Genomic DNA, 17,355 nt, shown 5'->3' with positions numbered 1-17,355 from the left:
AAAGCAGAAGGCTCTGTAAAATTGTATCTGCACCTCACCTTCCACCAGTAGTTTTCTGGCTTGATGCAGATCCTGCTCATACTTACTCATATTTCTGCAATATTTTCAAACAAATCAATAGTTGAAGTGATAGGATGAGGATTACTTGGAGTTAGAATCAGAATCTGTTCAGGTCACCTGCAGCACTTTTGCCCTCATCTTGTTCTGCATCAATAGGCCAACCACTCCAATATTAAAAATAATATTGTTCATACTGCATATCCACTGAAAAACCACTACACTGGTACTTTGTGCTGCAGTGCATACTTCATCCTTATCCTCACTTAGGGCTCATAAATTCAAAAGACAAGGAGTTAATGGGCCAGATCTTGGATTCTTGGCTTTTATTTGTAGGAAACAAACCCTGATCTGTCCTGTGCCAACCTAGACCTTCTTCAGCGGGTCAACAGCAGTCTGAGAGTCACTGTCCCTTATTCAGGCTGCCACTAGGAGCTAAAAGCATAATCTAGGATATGCTGAATGTGATGCCATTGCTCCAGTCTCTCTGTTCTTTTTTTTTTTTTTTTCCCCAAATCACACACTGTCAGCCCAAAGTGCCTGAAACCTGTCCTCTGCCTGCATTGTCAGGGCTTCTGACACACTAGGTACACATTCCTTCCACTTGGTGTTGAGCCAGGCATGCCCAGCAGGGAGGAGGGAGTACAAATCCTCTTGTGCTTCTCTAAAATTAGACAAGGACTAGGCAGGAATAAGCTTGGAAATGTTATCAGGGCTGACTCTCTTACATCTAACAAAATGTATGTGTTTTTTTTTTTTTTTTTTAATGTATATAAAAGCATATAATACAGATACTATTATATCCATGTCTAAATATAATAAGCAGAATATCACCTCCATAGAATAAGAGGACAAAAGTAGCCTGCTCTTGGATTTCACTCTGTCATCCAGAGCTCTCATTCTCTAAATAATAACAATAATTTCCTGTATTTCAGCTCCTTCTTCGTCTGGGTGATCAGCCAGGTTACAGTGAACACCTCAATGGCTCTGCTACTCCAAATAGTCAAGTATCCTTTTAATCTTAATAAAGTTGCTAAAACGCCCGCTAAATTTTTCATCGGTGCTTTTTATACACGGCAATGTTCTGGGAGAGTTGGTGCCAAGTTATTAAAATATCTACAACCTCCATACACAAGGATGTTGGCTAGTAGCCAGCACCAGGAATTTTAAATTACAAGTATGTGATTAGATTGTGATAGATCTAAAATGTCAATGAGAGGAGATAACATTAACTAGGAATGGTGGGAGGCAAGATGGTCTATTTATTTATTTGTACATCATAAACTAAGTCCTGTGTCTTCCTTTCTCAAGCCAGAAATTTGTTATTTATACTTGAAAAGCCTTGACACCCAAGGATATGCCTCCTAATTCGGGCCACACGTTGTTGCTGCTTTTGTTTTTTAATTAAGAGGAACTTATCAATGGTTCTCATCAAGAAGTTCTTCCATGTAAGTAAACCATACAGTCACCACCTAAGGCAACTCCCCTGTCCCTGCTATGCCTCATTTCATGGGAAAGAAAAGGTATGCAAACCCTGAGACCCCTGGATGCTTGCCCCCTGTTTCACTGGGATTCACTGGGACTGCCGAATTTGCACAACACACGAATTTGCGTTTGAGGACACGGCAGAAGAACAAGTTGGGGAACAAGGGAAAGGGAAGAGAAAGAAATAATCCTTGAAAATATTACTGGATGTAATCCATATAGTAGTTCAGAGCTTTAAAAGTGACAATGTAAAAAATTAGAGGAGCTTTATGAGGAGGTCATGAGCCTCTTCAAGTTTCTGCTAATTAAATATGCTTGGTCTTGTGCTTGCTTTTCCAAATTGGTCCACTTGAATTCTTAAAAATGCAGAGTTTTTGTTATTAATATAACATGACCCCGGCCAAACCCCTTCTATTCTTAATCTTGGTGCTTTTTTAAGTTCAGAAAGAAAATTAAGTTCCATGTTTATGTTCTCTCCTCGTGCCAGATCTAAGGTTCCATTTGTGCACAGTTTGCAACAAAGTCATAGGAAGACTTGCCATCAAATTCAGTACCAAAATTCTGGATCTTAAACAGTCCTGCAACAGATGGATCCAATCTCCAGTGTAATTTTGAGATATGCATGATCAGAAGGGAATTTAGAACCCACTACCTGATCCGTACGATAACTTCATACAACACCACGGCCACATGCAATTCTTTCCATGCTGTTTTCAGCTGATTCTGATAAAAGTGGGCCCACCAGAAGTGTTTTAAAGACCTACCCACCTTCAACCAGGCTTTTCACCTTTTCTAGGAGGAAACACTTGAGGATATTCATCATTGTTGAGGGCTGGAGCATTGTGCCACTGGCACGGTACCGTAGCTGGAAATTGGGTCCTACTGGAGGTGCAGTTTGCTCTGGGCAAGGGGCTGGCAGGTGGTGACCCCATTACACAGCATGCTTTTTTGGGAAGGAAGCTTGTATTCTCCCAAATGCATAAAGGAGTTATTTGCTGGATAGAGGAAAGTGAGAATTTCTATTTTATCCCAAGATAGAAGAAGAAAAGGAGAGGAGCTGCCTCCCTCAAGCACATTTCTAGGCTGAGGAACCAGGCTGGGAGATCATCCCTACCACACTGGTATACTGGACCTTCCACAAAACATCAGGATTTCTCCTTGCAGTGCTCCCTTGTGGCAGTCAAACTGCTTAATTGCATCATCTGTACAAATTCTTCATATTTTTCATACAGTAAGGTATCAGTCTGTTCTGTGCCAGAATTAGCACATTTCCATAACCTTCCCTCAGCAATTTGGCCTGTTTATGGCAAGAACAGACCACTGTTGCTCAGTGTGCAATAACAGATTGTGCAGAGTATTTGAGATGAGGCATTAACAAATTGCTTATATAATAAAAGCCCTTTTCAGAGCTTTTTTAAATCTTTGTCTCTGCTGATACAAAAGAATAACCTAACTGCATGGTTTCGAGGCATGACTTGACCATCTCAGTGATTCATTTATTTTCTTTCCTACAAAGTTAGATCTTTAACCTGATCAGTGAGGTAAATGATTGCTGCATTTAGTACAAATTCCCTAGATTAATTCATTGCTCCCATTCTAATTAACTTAATGTTTGTGTGCATTGAATTGCATTCTCACCTACCTGTCTAGTTCCATAAATGAGTCTTCTTTGATTGCACTGGCTTTTTTTTATTCAAACCCATAAGCAAGTCTGGAAATCCTTCTTCCATAGTAATTTTTTTTTCAGTTTAAAGGTTAAAATATAGTCTGCTTGCTGAGATTTTTGTTCCCCAAAGAAAACAACCACTGTCCATAACAGTTAAAATTCCTACAGCATTTTACATTCACATATAGAAATGAAGAAAAAAATCACAAATAAATATTGCTTCTATAATCATAATAAGGAAATATCAAATAATAACAGAATTCTATAACATCAATCTCATGAAATTTTCTTGTACTTCAAGGTAGCAGAATATTAAAAACCACAACTCTGATAAACATAATGGTTTAAAGTCTTTCCAGGGCTCCAAAGTGATCCCTGATGCCCACTTAGCTGATATGATGATGACCTGGTTTTCAGAGGTGCTGACTATGTTCAGCCTCCATTGACTTTAGCCACTGTTGTGCATGTTCAGCACTTCTAAAATATCAGATTTCTGAAAACTAGGTCTGCCTTTTTTTTTTTTTTTTTTTTTTTTTAGAATCCCTTCCTGGATGTGAATAATTCAATTTTAAACTGATTACTATTTCATGAATATACAAGCCAACATTGGCCTTCCCAAATCTTTGATTTCCATAAGTATGCATGTATGCATCTAATAATAAGGAATTCTAGATTTGAATGATGATTATTAGAAAAAATAATTTCCTAGAAATATTATTTTTTTATATATTATTAAACTCTTCCTGGGAAAATTAATTAGCTCCAATACAAACCACTAAAAATCAAAGGTATTTTTATCATCAATCTCACTGAAAGTACATTCAGCTCTCTAGGAATCGATCCAAATACAACCAAGTCAATAAAAATCAATTGACTTTCCATTAGACATTAAGCCCAAGACATGTGAAGTATTCAAAAGAGAATAACAAATGCATTTATCATAAAATATTGCAGTTCTTTCCCTGGTACACTCAAACACAGAACTCTGATCCTCACTTGAGTTTTTCTCCTTCTGTTCACTTGAGGGAAGGTCATTATACTTGCATAAGTTAAAACTATCCATATTTTATGGATATGTACAAAAAAGTCTAACAGAGTCAGCTATTAAAAGCCTGGTGTAGCAGAGTACTGCATATGTATAACTAAGACACAGAGGGAGGGGAGTAGGAGCTAATACTCATTTTAAGTTTCCTGAAAGTTTTTAAAAAAAAAAATTAAAAATGCCATTTCTACAATATATGTTTTAATATATGTAGCAAGTTAATATCTGGGACAAAGAGCATGAACTGAGTTTACTCACTGCCCAAAACTCTATTTTCTGTAAGACATACAATCTTTCCTCTCCCGTGACTGTTCACCTCAGTCATTAATTGTAACTCTGAAGGCCTCACAAACACATCTCGGAAGTCTAAGGACAATATTGATTAATCCATCATGCCAGTAATGCTACATCTTCACAGTATTTCAGGTTAATTGTGTTGTGCCTTGCATATATTGATGCCATCTGTTTTAACCATACCCTACTTTTTCAGGTAATAGCAAATCTTCTGAAGCAGTTTTCCATGCTTTATCATCACAGTATTAATCTTATTGCTTAGCATTTCCTTCAAAATATTGTTTCCTAGTGACATGAAGTATAATGAAACAAAAAATATCTACTACCATTTACCCTGAGCTTTATTTCTTTTTATTTTGATATGTTTTCCATATCCTAAGTATAAAGAGTCACTGTCTCTCACTGGAATCACAGGGCATTTCGCCCCACTTTCCTCCCAGAGAGGGTTGGGACAACATTCAAAACATTGCCACATCTGCCTTAGTCCTTATTTTAGATCTCTGAAGGTTTGTTATATGAATGCTCATCACCACTTCACATAATTCAGCAGGTCCATACCTGTAAATGAGATTAATTAATACATTCTCACCCTGCTTGAGTTAAGAGAAGTGATCAGTTCAGCTTAAGTAGTTCATGTGCCCTAGGCTAGGTGTCTTTGGAATGCCAAGGCTTTGTACTTTTAAATGCTCTGCTGGCCTTATGCTCCATACAGACTTCTTGTTCTTAACTTCAAAATCAGCTACCACCATAAAAACAGCTGCTTTGTGCTCCACAAATACTTTGATTTTCAAACAAACGACACAGACAAAGAAGACACAAAAACTGCTGATTCTTTCCATCAGGCATAAAAAAAAGTTACATTTTGTTATAAAGTCTTTCATTTTAACAATGAAAGATGAAAACATGGTATAATTTACATATTTTTTATAATGGCTGAAGTCTGTTGATAGAAATATATCCTTCTCAAACAGAGCAAATAGCCCTCGTGCAACACAGGAGAATTACAGTTTTCTATGCTTCCAGCATTGACAGAAAGAGCAATTCAACAGGACTTAGCCTTTTGATGTGATATCTTTGTCTAACTTCACTTTATTCCTCACCATAGGAAAGCTAAAAATTCAAAGTAGCAACAGCACAGTGCCTGTGGAAGACAATGACATTCATATGTTTGTACACTTTGCTTTCTAATTACGTGGGATAACAGGGTAGGAAGAGAAGAAAAGTGGAGGTAGGAACAGGAATCACTGACAGAATTACCTAAGGGCACTAAAACTCAGGCAAAAAGTTAAGGGCAGGAGTGCACATGGTGATTTATTGAACACTGCATGAGAAGCTGCTGCTTTTTCCATGTGACATGGAGATGGATGCAGACCATGTCATGACAAGAAGAAAAAAAAGGAAGCTTGCTGTAATTATCAGAGCTACTTGTCCTTCATTTATCCATCAACAGGAGAGGAAGTGGCAATAGACTTTTAGGTAGGATATCTATTTCCTCTTGAGCTAGATCTCCCAGCAGAGACAGCACAGGAGCCCACTTCCAAACGAGAAGTCAAATGATTGAAATGAAAGCTAATTGCTGCAGCTCTGGATGACTAAAACATTTTAAAATCTCTTTCCTGAAGTACTGTGCTGCATAGGTATCATACACACAAACAGTTCCTTATATTTATGCTGCTACAGTACAGGTGGAGTTTTTTATAATCTATCTTGGAATTTAAAATATTTACATTGGATCTGTTAAGAGTCTGGAAGCAATGCAGACTACACTGTTTTAAAAATGTTTCTCATAACAATGGCTATTTGGAGAGGTTAAATGATTACTTTAAATAAATATGTTCCTAACCTAACACCAAAAGTCTGATTCAGATGATCAAGCAGCAATTTTTAAAATCAAAATTTGTTACAAGCTTGATTTCATTATTAGGTTTACATTGTCTTTAAGTAAACAGAATAATAAAGAGGGCAAGCACACCCTGAAGTACCATAATCTAATTTCTAATTTCCTCTTCCATTTCTAGAGTGAAGGAAGTTAAGAACAAGCTACCTCAAAGCTCTCAAGCACCCTCCCCAACATGCTAGTAAGGGCTATAATCTGAATTTTTTTTAAAGCAATAGTTCCAGGGCAACTTTTTTTTGCCACCACACACAGGTGAGTTGTCCATGCCCAGTGCATCTCCAGGTACACAGGCACTTTGTGCTCATGCATATTCACAGTGGGTACATGCAAAAGAATATGCAGAATTAAGCACTTCTCTCCTTCTAGTTTTATCTCCTTCCATTATCCATAGCATGATTCTGGCTGTTTAGTAGATAAGACACCCCTAGTGGCATCTACACCTTGGGGAAAGAAGGAAGTTTTGAAGGACAAACCCCTCCTACTGTTTTCATTACAGCCGGCTTAACACAGTAGTTACCAATATGGAAACATTTAGACCCAATAAACTACTTTTCAAGTATAACACATACATAGACCTCCCTGTTTCTATGCTCTCTTCATTTTTAGAACTGTGATATCTCACAATATATTTCTGAGCTAAAATGGATCCCAGGTAAAATTCTCAGAAGTATCTGCAGCTCAACTGACTTTAATGAGATACATGGTCTTTGGTGTCAAAAGTGCTTTTGAAAATACTGCCTTTCAACTTCCCTTTGAATATTATCCTTATTTGAATTAGATTCTGGGAAATTATATCCCAATAGTTTTCCAAGCTTTATCTATCACTGACAACTGTCATGAAAGTCCTTGCCAAATGTCTTAGGATTTCAGGTCAATCCCTCAGTGCCTCCACTCTAGGGACAGACTACTCTGAAGCTGCTCTCAGAGGTCAAACCTCATTCCAGTGAAATTTCACACAGTTACCATTTTGCTCTGAAGCAGAACAGGCTTCAGGGAGGTTCCCAAAGTCCCTTGCAAAGACAGCAGGGGGAGGCCAATATCACCTCATACAGCAGGATGATAAAAAGCTTTGCTGCTTCACAGAAATTTCAAAAGAACCACTAAAGTATAATTTACCATTTTCCCCTCCCTATTAAACTGGTAGTATTTCTGACCATAGAAAAATCTCAATTATTCTTTTTTTTTTTTTAACCATCTTTTGCTACAGCATGGGTATAAGACAGTTATTTGAGAAAAGAAAAGTGAAAACTACAAACATTTATGAGCGGGCAATAATTTTTCATCTCCATCTCATCATTAATGAACATAATGTTTGCTTTAAAATAGAAATATCATGGGTAGATGAAAAAGCAAACAAATATTATAGTTTTGATAGACTTCAGGTATAGTAAAATTACAAGGAAAACATTCCTTTGTGTGCTAATGAACAAGAAAAAAATGGTAAGAAGAAAGGTAACTGTTGACCACAGAGGGTGGGTTTGCTCTGATATCACAAATAAAGAGGTAAATTGTGACAAGGCACCTGGTGTTTGCAAAGCAAATATTTAAATTCCATCTAGCAACACAATACTTGCCTTGAAATATGTAGGCTCTCAGTTTTTCTGGCAGCTGGGAGAAGTTGCTTTGTTCACATTTTCAAACTAAGACTGCACAATACCAGCCAACCACTTCATCCATGTGATTCAATGTAAGATGAGGGTATAGACAACCTCTGAATTTTATTTAAGGTTTTCTTTCTTTATTTGCTCAAGCCAGTAAATAAATAAAAAATCACCTTTGTCCACAATGTAAGAGTGCCTTTGCAGTAAAAGGAGCCTGGGAAGATTGAATACCATAATCCCATCTAATTTTGAAAATGATCACTGCTGAATGCTTTCTGAGGGTAAAAGTGTAATTGGTTATAGATCAATAAGTAATTTCATTCAAAAGGAACTCAACTCTTCCTGAAAGTAGAGACATTCTCAAATAAAAATCAAATGAACACATTAACAAAGTTCAGACTAATCTAAACAACAAATTTTTATACTGCTCTTGTTATGTTTTTCTCAATTGATCACTTATTTATGATGCCATAAAACTCCATATGCTTTCAATTTTGATTGCTAGTTCCTTGCTTTAAGGCAGCTGAAATTACTTCCTAAGACTTCCTAGCCTGGCAGTCCTCCTGCTTAAGATTTACCATCACGAAAGAATGGTGAAATCAGAGGGCAAATTCTAATAATAACAAAAAGCACAGTCAGCTACGATACACTGCAATTCCACTATTAGATTCCAGATTAAATCCCCCAGGATAAACATACCTTCCTCTGATACTGCTAAATTCTGTTCCATGTAATTACACTGCAATAAACTGCTCTGTCTGTGCAGGTAGTATCTCAGTATGATTTTTAATTGAAAAGCTATGAAAAGTAGCACTGTAGCAAAAAAAGGCATTTTGAGAATGTCTGAGACCCTGTACAACATCATATGCAATAAACCAGCATCATTTAGTCCACTCTTGACCCCACAAGGTTCAACTTTTAGAACCACACTCCGACAAGACAAACTGAAACCCCCACGAACGCAAGAACAGGCAAGACAAGAAGAAATCTCACTCCTTTGGCGAGATGATTACTTACAATATGCAGCTCTAAATAATCTCCAAGGCCAGTAGAACTGTCCACTCGCACCAGCACAGCCTCTTTTTGCACAGTGCTAAACCCTATTGCCAGTCTGTCTGCTCGAGTGCTCGGCCGGTCGTTGGGAGGCCACGTGTAAGTGATCTGTCCACCACCTTTGCTAAAGATATACGTTGTCCCCGCTGTTAGAGAAAAAAAAACACAACAAAAAAAATAGAAATAAATATCATCAGCCCACTTGCACCGGTGCAAAGCCACGTGGAAATCATATGCCCTACATAAATCAGGTTCTCACGCAGTAAATGGATTCATAGGCTGAATTTCAATGTGAAGAGGTCTTTATCTCTAAAAATTATGCAGCAAGTGAAATATTAGTGGGTTTTATATTGTGCAATCAGCACTGAATATAACTTAATTGCAAATGAAACGACTTGAAATACCATAGCTCTGATTCAGAAATGCATATCTGTTTGGAAGAGTTCTTAAGCTTATGCTTGATAAACATATTTCTGTGATGTGTAGAACAGGGAGGAGTTAAACCAAATGCTTTTCCCAACTGGACCTATGTGGAGAAATCAAGTAATTCCAGTTGCCTCATGGCTGACAAAATAAATATGCATCTACTTAGTTGCACAATGGACATGATACATGATGATGGCCAGCAAAGCAAGATGTTAACAAATACATTCAGATAAGACTTTTACAGATCTGAGGTTTATCATCCTCTGACAGATGGGGATAACAAGTGGAAACATACTTTACTTGTCATGTCAGGACAAAGAGATTATTCTACCATCTGAGTAAGCAATGGTATTTATTTGCATAATGCTCAATGTACATCTTTCAAAAGTGGAAATCTTTACACATTACATCCAGGGTGCACTTACAAAATCTATAATCTGTTTGAAACAAATGTTGTCATCCAAAACCACTTAGCACTCAGGTGCTTAACTTCATCACCAGCATATTTCCTCAGAACTAAAATAGCAGCATATCCGGACATTTTCCATTTAAAACTTGTGCCTTAACAACAGCACAGAGCAGGCAAATTGTGCATGCACTTGATCTTCCATAGGAAAACTCACTACAAGTTATCTACTCCTTTTCCATGAGGCTAGGTCAAAGCTTAGGAAGAGAGGTTAATTCATTGTAAATACAGAAGTCGAGCTTTACTATCTATCCTAAACTGTCTCAAAGTGTGGCTGCTCTCAACTTTATTGTATTTTATTTACTTATATTACATTTTATCTATTTTATTAAATAGTTAATAATAGGACAAGTGGGAATACTTTTAAACTAAAAGAGAAAATATTTAGATTAGATACCAAGAAAAAAATTCTTTACTCAGAGGGTAGTGAGGCACTAGACCAGGTTGTCAAGAGAAGTTGTGGAGACCCCATCCCTGGAAAGCCAGGTTGAGTGGGGCCTTGAGCAACCTGATCTAGTGGGTGACATTCCTGTCCATGGCATGGGGTTGGAACTAGATAATCTTTAATGTCCCTTCCAACTCTTACTTTTCATACAATCATGGAATGGTTTTTCAGTTTATTCCACCCAATCCTCTCACTCCATACTTCCCATATCCATGTAAGGAGACAGCACTTAACATAATTTTTACTCTGTTACTATCTTTCAAGGTTGACCAAAACTGCTGTTAGCATATAAAGGAATCTAAAATCCCTTGAAGACGTGGGCTTTTGAAGCCAAAGACAAGAAGGACTGAAGGACTGCACACTTACACCACTTGTTCAGCTCCCAGATGTCTCAAAATCTTACTCTACTGCTGAGCAAGACCGCTTTGTGTCAATTGTAGTGCAAAAAGAACACTTGGTCTTTTTGAAAAGATCTCATCTATTTATTTCTAACCTCACTTTTCCTTTATGGAATTCCATGCCTATTAGTTAGGGTTTTTTGGCAGTGCCATCACTCTAATAATTTATGCACGGTGCATACCACTAAAGTCACTGTAAATCTCATTTTATATTAATACAGTTGTGGGATCGTTTCACTGTGCTTCAGATGGATCTGCCGGCTTTGCTCCTGATGCCAAAATACCAACCAGCACGTGGTTCAGGAGAATTTGTCAACTTCTTCAGCAAAGACAAAGATAAGAGCAGGTCTGTTATTTAAGATTTCACTTTAAGTGAAAACAGGTTTTATCTTTATTACAAAAAGAGTTTTGCAAGAGTAATGAAGATTGGGGCTGTGCCAGGGATTGGTAATGGACACAGATAAAAGGTGTCTGGTTTAGCAATGTGTGTGACAAAGCCCTCCTCCTCCTGCTCTCCCACCCTTGCTTTCCTCCCAGGTAGTGGTCTGAAATGTGCAATAATCTGCTGTGTGTCATTAATCTCCAGTTACAATACATCCTGAAACAAAGACACGTTAGACAGGTAATATCACTGCTGATGGTCCCCAAGTTCTCCTCTCTGCTGCTGCTGTTGATTTCAAATCTCCAAGTGATGAGCTGGGACCTCCATGGAGTTTATGTCACTGTGGTGTCTGGAGTGAAAGGATTTGTTCTGTGTTGATGAAAAACAGAGGGCTTGATCCAAAGCTCATTAAAAACAGTGACAGCCTTTCTGGTGACTTCATAAAACATTGTGTCAGGTCATGAATGAAGTTCTTATAAGTAACAAAAATGAGAAGGCTAAGAAAAAACAACTCCTTACACCTCAATGTCACAGATGGAGCTGTTAGAATAGTCCCTAAGATTTAAGTGGCAGTGCATAATTCTCCCTTTCTTGGTTGTAACAGATGTGTTTACCCAATTAAAAGACAAAGAAAAAAGCCTGCCAAGCATGGTGGAGTCATACTGAATACAATGACCCAGAAGTAAGTCTTCAGATCTGAACAATGAGAGGCTCTGCTGTTCTTATTCAGAGTGAATCTTTGCTGCATTTTTTTGTTAAGTACTGCCCTTCAAATCAACCAGGGAAGAGCAATTCATTCCATACTGCTGCTGCATTGAAGGCAAGGTCAATGTCGGTGGAGCTGGATAAATCTAGCTGTAAATCTTAAACTACATAGAATAAACATCAAAGTTAAAAAAAAAAAAAAAAAGTATCTCTTATTCACGAGAACATGTGGCTTATGGGTTTTTATGAGACAGCTTTCCCTCCTTTATAACTGCCCATTTTGTAGCTCTTCGAAGTGACTGTGTGTCTGGTGCAAGACTAATTAATCCGTGCTGATGAATACAGATCTGCCTCTGTCTGAGCTGCACGGGGAGTCACGTTCCTCGAATTTCCTGTATTAATTATGGAAAAAATGGGTCGGAAGCCATTTGAGAATAGATCCTCTGGTGTTTATATTTCACGAAAGACAAATATAATAATGTAAAATTTATTACTCTGGGATTGATCTCAGCTTATAGCCCGACCTCCCATTAACTATTAAAAGCTAGAAACTGAGCAGTTGTTGGAAACAACCCTCCTTACTATCAGTTTTGGGTACGGTAAGGAACAACCGAGGAAGCCTAATTCACTTGGTTCATAAAGGCTTTTATGCTGTCTGACAAACCTCATAATGTCTGTGCTGCTCTTTCAGAGCATTGTCACGAAACCCCAGCCATCTCCCTTCGCTTGTGGCACTGTGTTGTTTGGGGTTTATCATCTCCAGAGAATTGAAAGCAGCGGAATTATAATGTCAAGAATAGCAATGCCATCAGCGCAGTGCTTGTAAGCAGGCAACTTTGTAACATGCCAGTTATATCTCTCAGCCACAGAATTTACTGCATAATTCTTTATGCTTCCATGCATCCACACAATGCTTAGGAAAAATGTCCACACAGCTCTTTGAAATTTTTACCCATGAAAGCACGGTTCCCATTGTAACAAAATGCCAATGGTCAAGATACAGTAATGTTTTTTAATGGCCTGGGTCTCTGAAGCCCTACTTGTTTGCAAAATTCATCTTTATGAAATAGTGCATTCATTTCAGCTCAGTCTGGCAGCAGCTCAAGGACATCTGCTTACCTCTACAGTATTAAGCAGATAAATATTTTGTTTAGAACCCATTCACTGTATTTATTATCGTTTATGACTGCAAAGCTTTTCAATATTTATTGCTCTGAAGTCACATTTGATGTAGCTTAATAGTTTGCTCAAATCAACAGCTTTCTGCCTTCCTCATGTTCATTCCAATTTTGAGTTTAAGGTATATTGCACTGAAGGATAATGTACATAATTCCATTTATCCCATATAATGTAAGTAGCATAATGTTTATTTTCAACATTCCCATCAGGTTTCAGGTGCTGATGAAGTGAATGCAATGGTTTGATTGAGCTCTGGACCCTCATAAACTATGATTCCATCACACTCTGTGACTGAAAGACTGAAGCTTGTAAAGTTCAGTAATGAAAACTATTAACTGCACTTTCATTAACAGAAAAGCAATTTCTAATTATCATTAAAAATTTGAAGCATAAGGAGTGCTAAGAAGAAGAAATTACCCATTAATGTTATTTTCTTCTTTCTGTATCTTATAAGTACTTCATTCTGGGATACAATGTGAACCCCCTTATTCCCACCGGTAAGTAATTACTTGCATTGATAAACCTCCTGAATCCAGTGAGACTATTTGTGCAGGCTACTATTAATTGCAAAGAATGAAGAATTTACAATATGAAAACATATATACACGATTGCCCAAGCATCTATATGAAGGCATTAATTATATTTACTACATTCAGAGGAGCATATAAATCTCCATTAATACTCATTTTACATATTCATCTATGTATTTTCAGTCTGCACAAGCTGAAGTTTAGAAAAATACACAAAATTTCTGTGCATATTTTGTAGGGATTTTCTAAGGTAAGTAAAGGAAGGAATGCTTCAAGCCAAAACCATGATATGCCAGGGGAAGAGAGGGAGAGGTGGGGGTTTCAAAATAGTCCACTTGGTGGATTAAAATACAGCCCTTCTGTATTACTTCTTCCTAGGCTTTGATATGTTATTAATTATTCACACAGGAGAGAGAATATATGCCACAGGGTTGAGGTGAGGAGGGGATGGCCATTAGGGTTAACCATGGGAAGGAGATGGAAAGAGTTGCTGGAAGAAGTATTTCAAACTAAAGAGCAGATTGAACTGAATGCTTCCTGAAGGCATTTTGATAACACTCTCTCCCACAAATCTGGGCAGGAGCCTGAATATGGATTTTAACTGCTCTCCTGCAAGAGCACCATCAGGCTATTTAAAAGCAGAAGAGGTGCATTGCATGGGGAAAGAGAAAATGTTCAAAGGGATCATTGCCTGTAGCTCTCCAAAGAGCTTGAGCCACAAGGGTAGCAATGGATGTCTTATTTTCTGGCCAGATTCTCTTAGATTTGTGGATAACAGGGACTAGGAGAATACTGATGGTGTTCCTTTGACCAAGCCTGGCAAACCTTGATAAAAGTTCAAAGTTTTCCTGGAAACTGGTTGCTACTCCAAACAATTTCTAGTTAGGTCCTTGTACCCATTTGACTGCATGCCTGAACCAGGACTGTTACAAACAGTCTTAACATTTGTCACCTGTACGGTCACAAGCTGCACAAAATAATTCCGTAGCAATTCCATTCTTTTATTCATTGATTTTATCTTCTTCCACAGTAACTGTAACAAAACTCACTGACCAAAGCAGCATTGACAAAGATCATTGCTGGGGTTTGTTGTTAATATTGTCATTAATGATATCATCTTCTCTCTTCAGGTAAAGATGTTGAGGAAAATAAAGCAGATAGAAAATGTCTATCAGAGTCCTGCCAGCATTTTATGGAGCCAACATATCACTGTGCTACAGCTGAGCTCTAAAGCTGTTTCTGTGAGAGACACTGAAGCCACATTGCAACACCTCAACCAACTCAATCAGGTGGAGCAATTAATTTGAAAGAACCAACAAAGCAGTATCTACTACTACTAATTCAAGCACAACTTTACATTGCATTAGAGAACTCCTCTTCCCAAAGCACTAAGGTGACCCTGATTTGCTTTATCAGCGCCTACAGGACTTTTCATCACCCTGCACCCAATTTTTCAGAGAGCTCTATAAACCAGTGCTGTGTGTGGTTTATTATATTCAGCCATGCCTGAGAGCTGTCTCCAGGTAAAGTCTAAGTGATAATAGAACCAACACAATCCCAAGCCACGCTGAGCATCCTGCCCTTTCCAGTGGCATTTGTTGAAGATTCAGGGTACTAACACAGAAGAAAATCTTTTTCCTCAGACCACAGGAAAAAACCCTAAGAAAACCACTTCTTTTCCTACTTCTTTCTTCCAGTCTATGGCATTGGTATTTGGACAGTTGTTCATGTTTTACCTTCCATGCATAATAAAGTGGGTGAAAAAACACTCCATTCCTGTTCCAGAAGTTTTTGTTATTTAAATTCGCCAGTTGCTATCATGCTCTACTGATAAATAGGTTCAGTAAGTGACAAACTAAAATTTGTGATTAACAATGGCTCAACAAGCACGTGTATCTACAAAGAACAACCCTGACACAGCTTAGCATCAGTATTCCAAGTCAGCATCATAAATGACATAGTTATAATAAAAGTTTCAAAGAACTTAAGGAATTTTCCAACTAGAGTGATTTTAATATTTTAAATCAAGTAGCATCTTACACCTCAAATGACCCCATTGATTTAGACTGGATCACTTAACTGGAGTAAAGTGCTACTCAGTTTGAGTAGGGACATTGCACTAAGAGCCTCCAATTGTGTTTAAAATGAATATAATTTTGAGAAGGACCTTAGCTAAGCAAGAGGTTGCTGAAAGGACTCCTAAGAGAATAGAAATAAGGAGTATCTGTTCATCTGACTGATTACCAAAACATGATTAAGTGAATGTCAATGGACTTGTTAGTATTATGGCACTGATTCTGTAAAATTATTTTTATTAGCTTTGAAACACCCACAGGAAAAAAGTTCTGTGGTTTGTTGAACTCATAAATATGTTCACTTACACAAAAAAAAAAAAAATCACTATTTATTTTATGAAAGGATACAGTCTAACACAAACCTGACACAGAGTGCTAAAAGAAAATTATTGTTATCCTCCAGATTCTCTCAGTTTAAAGATTTTATGGGCTGCCTATTACCTATCACTTTTCCAGTATGGATGCTGTTTAAAATCAATTTGAAACATTTCTGTATGAAATGTAAGGTAAGTAATTCCCCATTAGAGCCTTGGACCTTTATGCAATGTAGATGGGTAGAAAATGATATATTTTGGAAATTTAAGGCCTGCTTTAACTGTCATATAGCACTCAACATAAAATATTTTAATCCATTAAAACTCTATTATAGTTAACAAAGATACAACATGTCTGATTCTTAAAGCTTGCCAAAAAGTCAGATGGAAATTAAAAGCCAAGCATCTATAAATAAAGGAAGATTTTATTCCTCCTACAACCTTGTCAACATATAGTTAAAGATAAATTTCTTGAACACTGTCGACAGAAGTGGAAATTGTGTGGTTGAGAAACACACATGAGAAGGGAATGGATTAAAAAGCATTTCCTAACAGATAAAATGTAAAGGCACTGTTAAGGAAACTTCCCTGTCTGACCATCCAGGAGCCACTGTGGAGTCACCTTCACACGCCCTGAGCTGGGACCAGGGACCCTTCCCAGCTACACCCCCACACTCACACAGGCACACCGAGTCTCCTGCCCAGCTCCACACTGGGCTTCCCAGAGCAGAGTCCCAGACCTACAGAGCCTTAAAACAGTTTAGTCATGGTGCAATAGCTAAACAACAGCATAACAGAACAATAAAATAAAATAAGCTGGTGCCTTCAAGGAGAGATCCTGGGCTTTTATAACCTCACAGTCCAAGAGCACCAAACTCCACGTGGTTGGCTCCTGCTGTCCCTGAGTGTCTGGTCCCCTGGCTGAGCCACAGGTCCGTCCCTGAGCCCACTTGGGCTCAGGGTTGGGTTCCTCTCCCTCCTAGCCCAGCCTGCAGCTGACACTGCAGCTACACACCGAGCTACCTGCACTAAATGTGCTCCTCATGACCATTGACAGATTGAAATGAGTAAAGTCAAGTACTCTTAAAGACAATTGGACTATTCCAGTCTCCACACTCCTGACATCAGGAATTGTCAAGGCGTAACTTCAATTTAACCACAGCTGCAATCAGTTCCATTAAAATAAACTACCTGCACATGCACTGATTTGCTTCTTATGGCTTATTAGCTGTTCTAAATCCAAAGTGAATGCAGGCTGGTTAGTTGAAGGGATTTGTAACAGGATGCAGGAACTAGGACATTAGCTCAAATACTATGCAGGTTGATAGACACCAAATGT

General features: G+C 38.0%; 1 protein-coding gene across 12 annotated transcripts in view; it reads right to left on the bottom strand.

Annotated features, from left to right (window-relative positions):
• NRXN1 (neurexin 1) overlaps window positions 1–17,355 on the bottom strand; it is a 672,843-nt gene that overhangs the window by 202,071 nt on the left and 453,417 nt on the right. For all 12 annotated transcript variants that reach the window (XM_059840820.1, XM_059840821.1, XM_059840822.1 and 9 more), the window contains one exon: window positions 9,060–9,241. In XM_059840820.1, coding sequence (XP_059696803.1) covers window positions 9,060–9,241 — 182 coding nt within the window. The remainder of the gene's footprint in view (window positions 1–9,059; window positions 9,242–17,355) is intronic.

Source organism: Haemorhous mexicanus, chromosome 3 (genome assembly GCF_027477595.1).
Source record: "Haemorhous mexicanus isolate bHaeMex1 chromosome 3, bHaeMex1.pri, whole genome shotgun sequence".
NCBI lineage: Eukaryota > Metazoa > Chordata > Aves > Passeriformes > Fringillidae > Haemorhous > Haemorhous mexicanus.
This window is presented reverse-complemented; position numbering and strand designations above follow the sequence as displayed.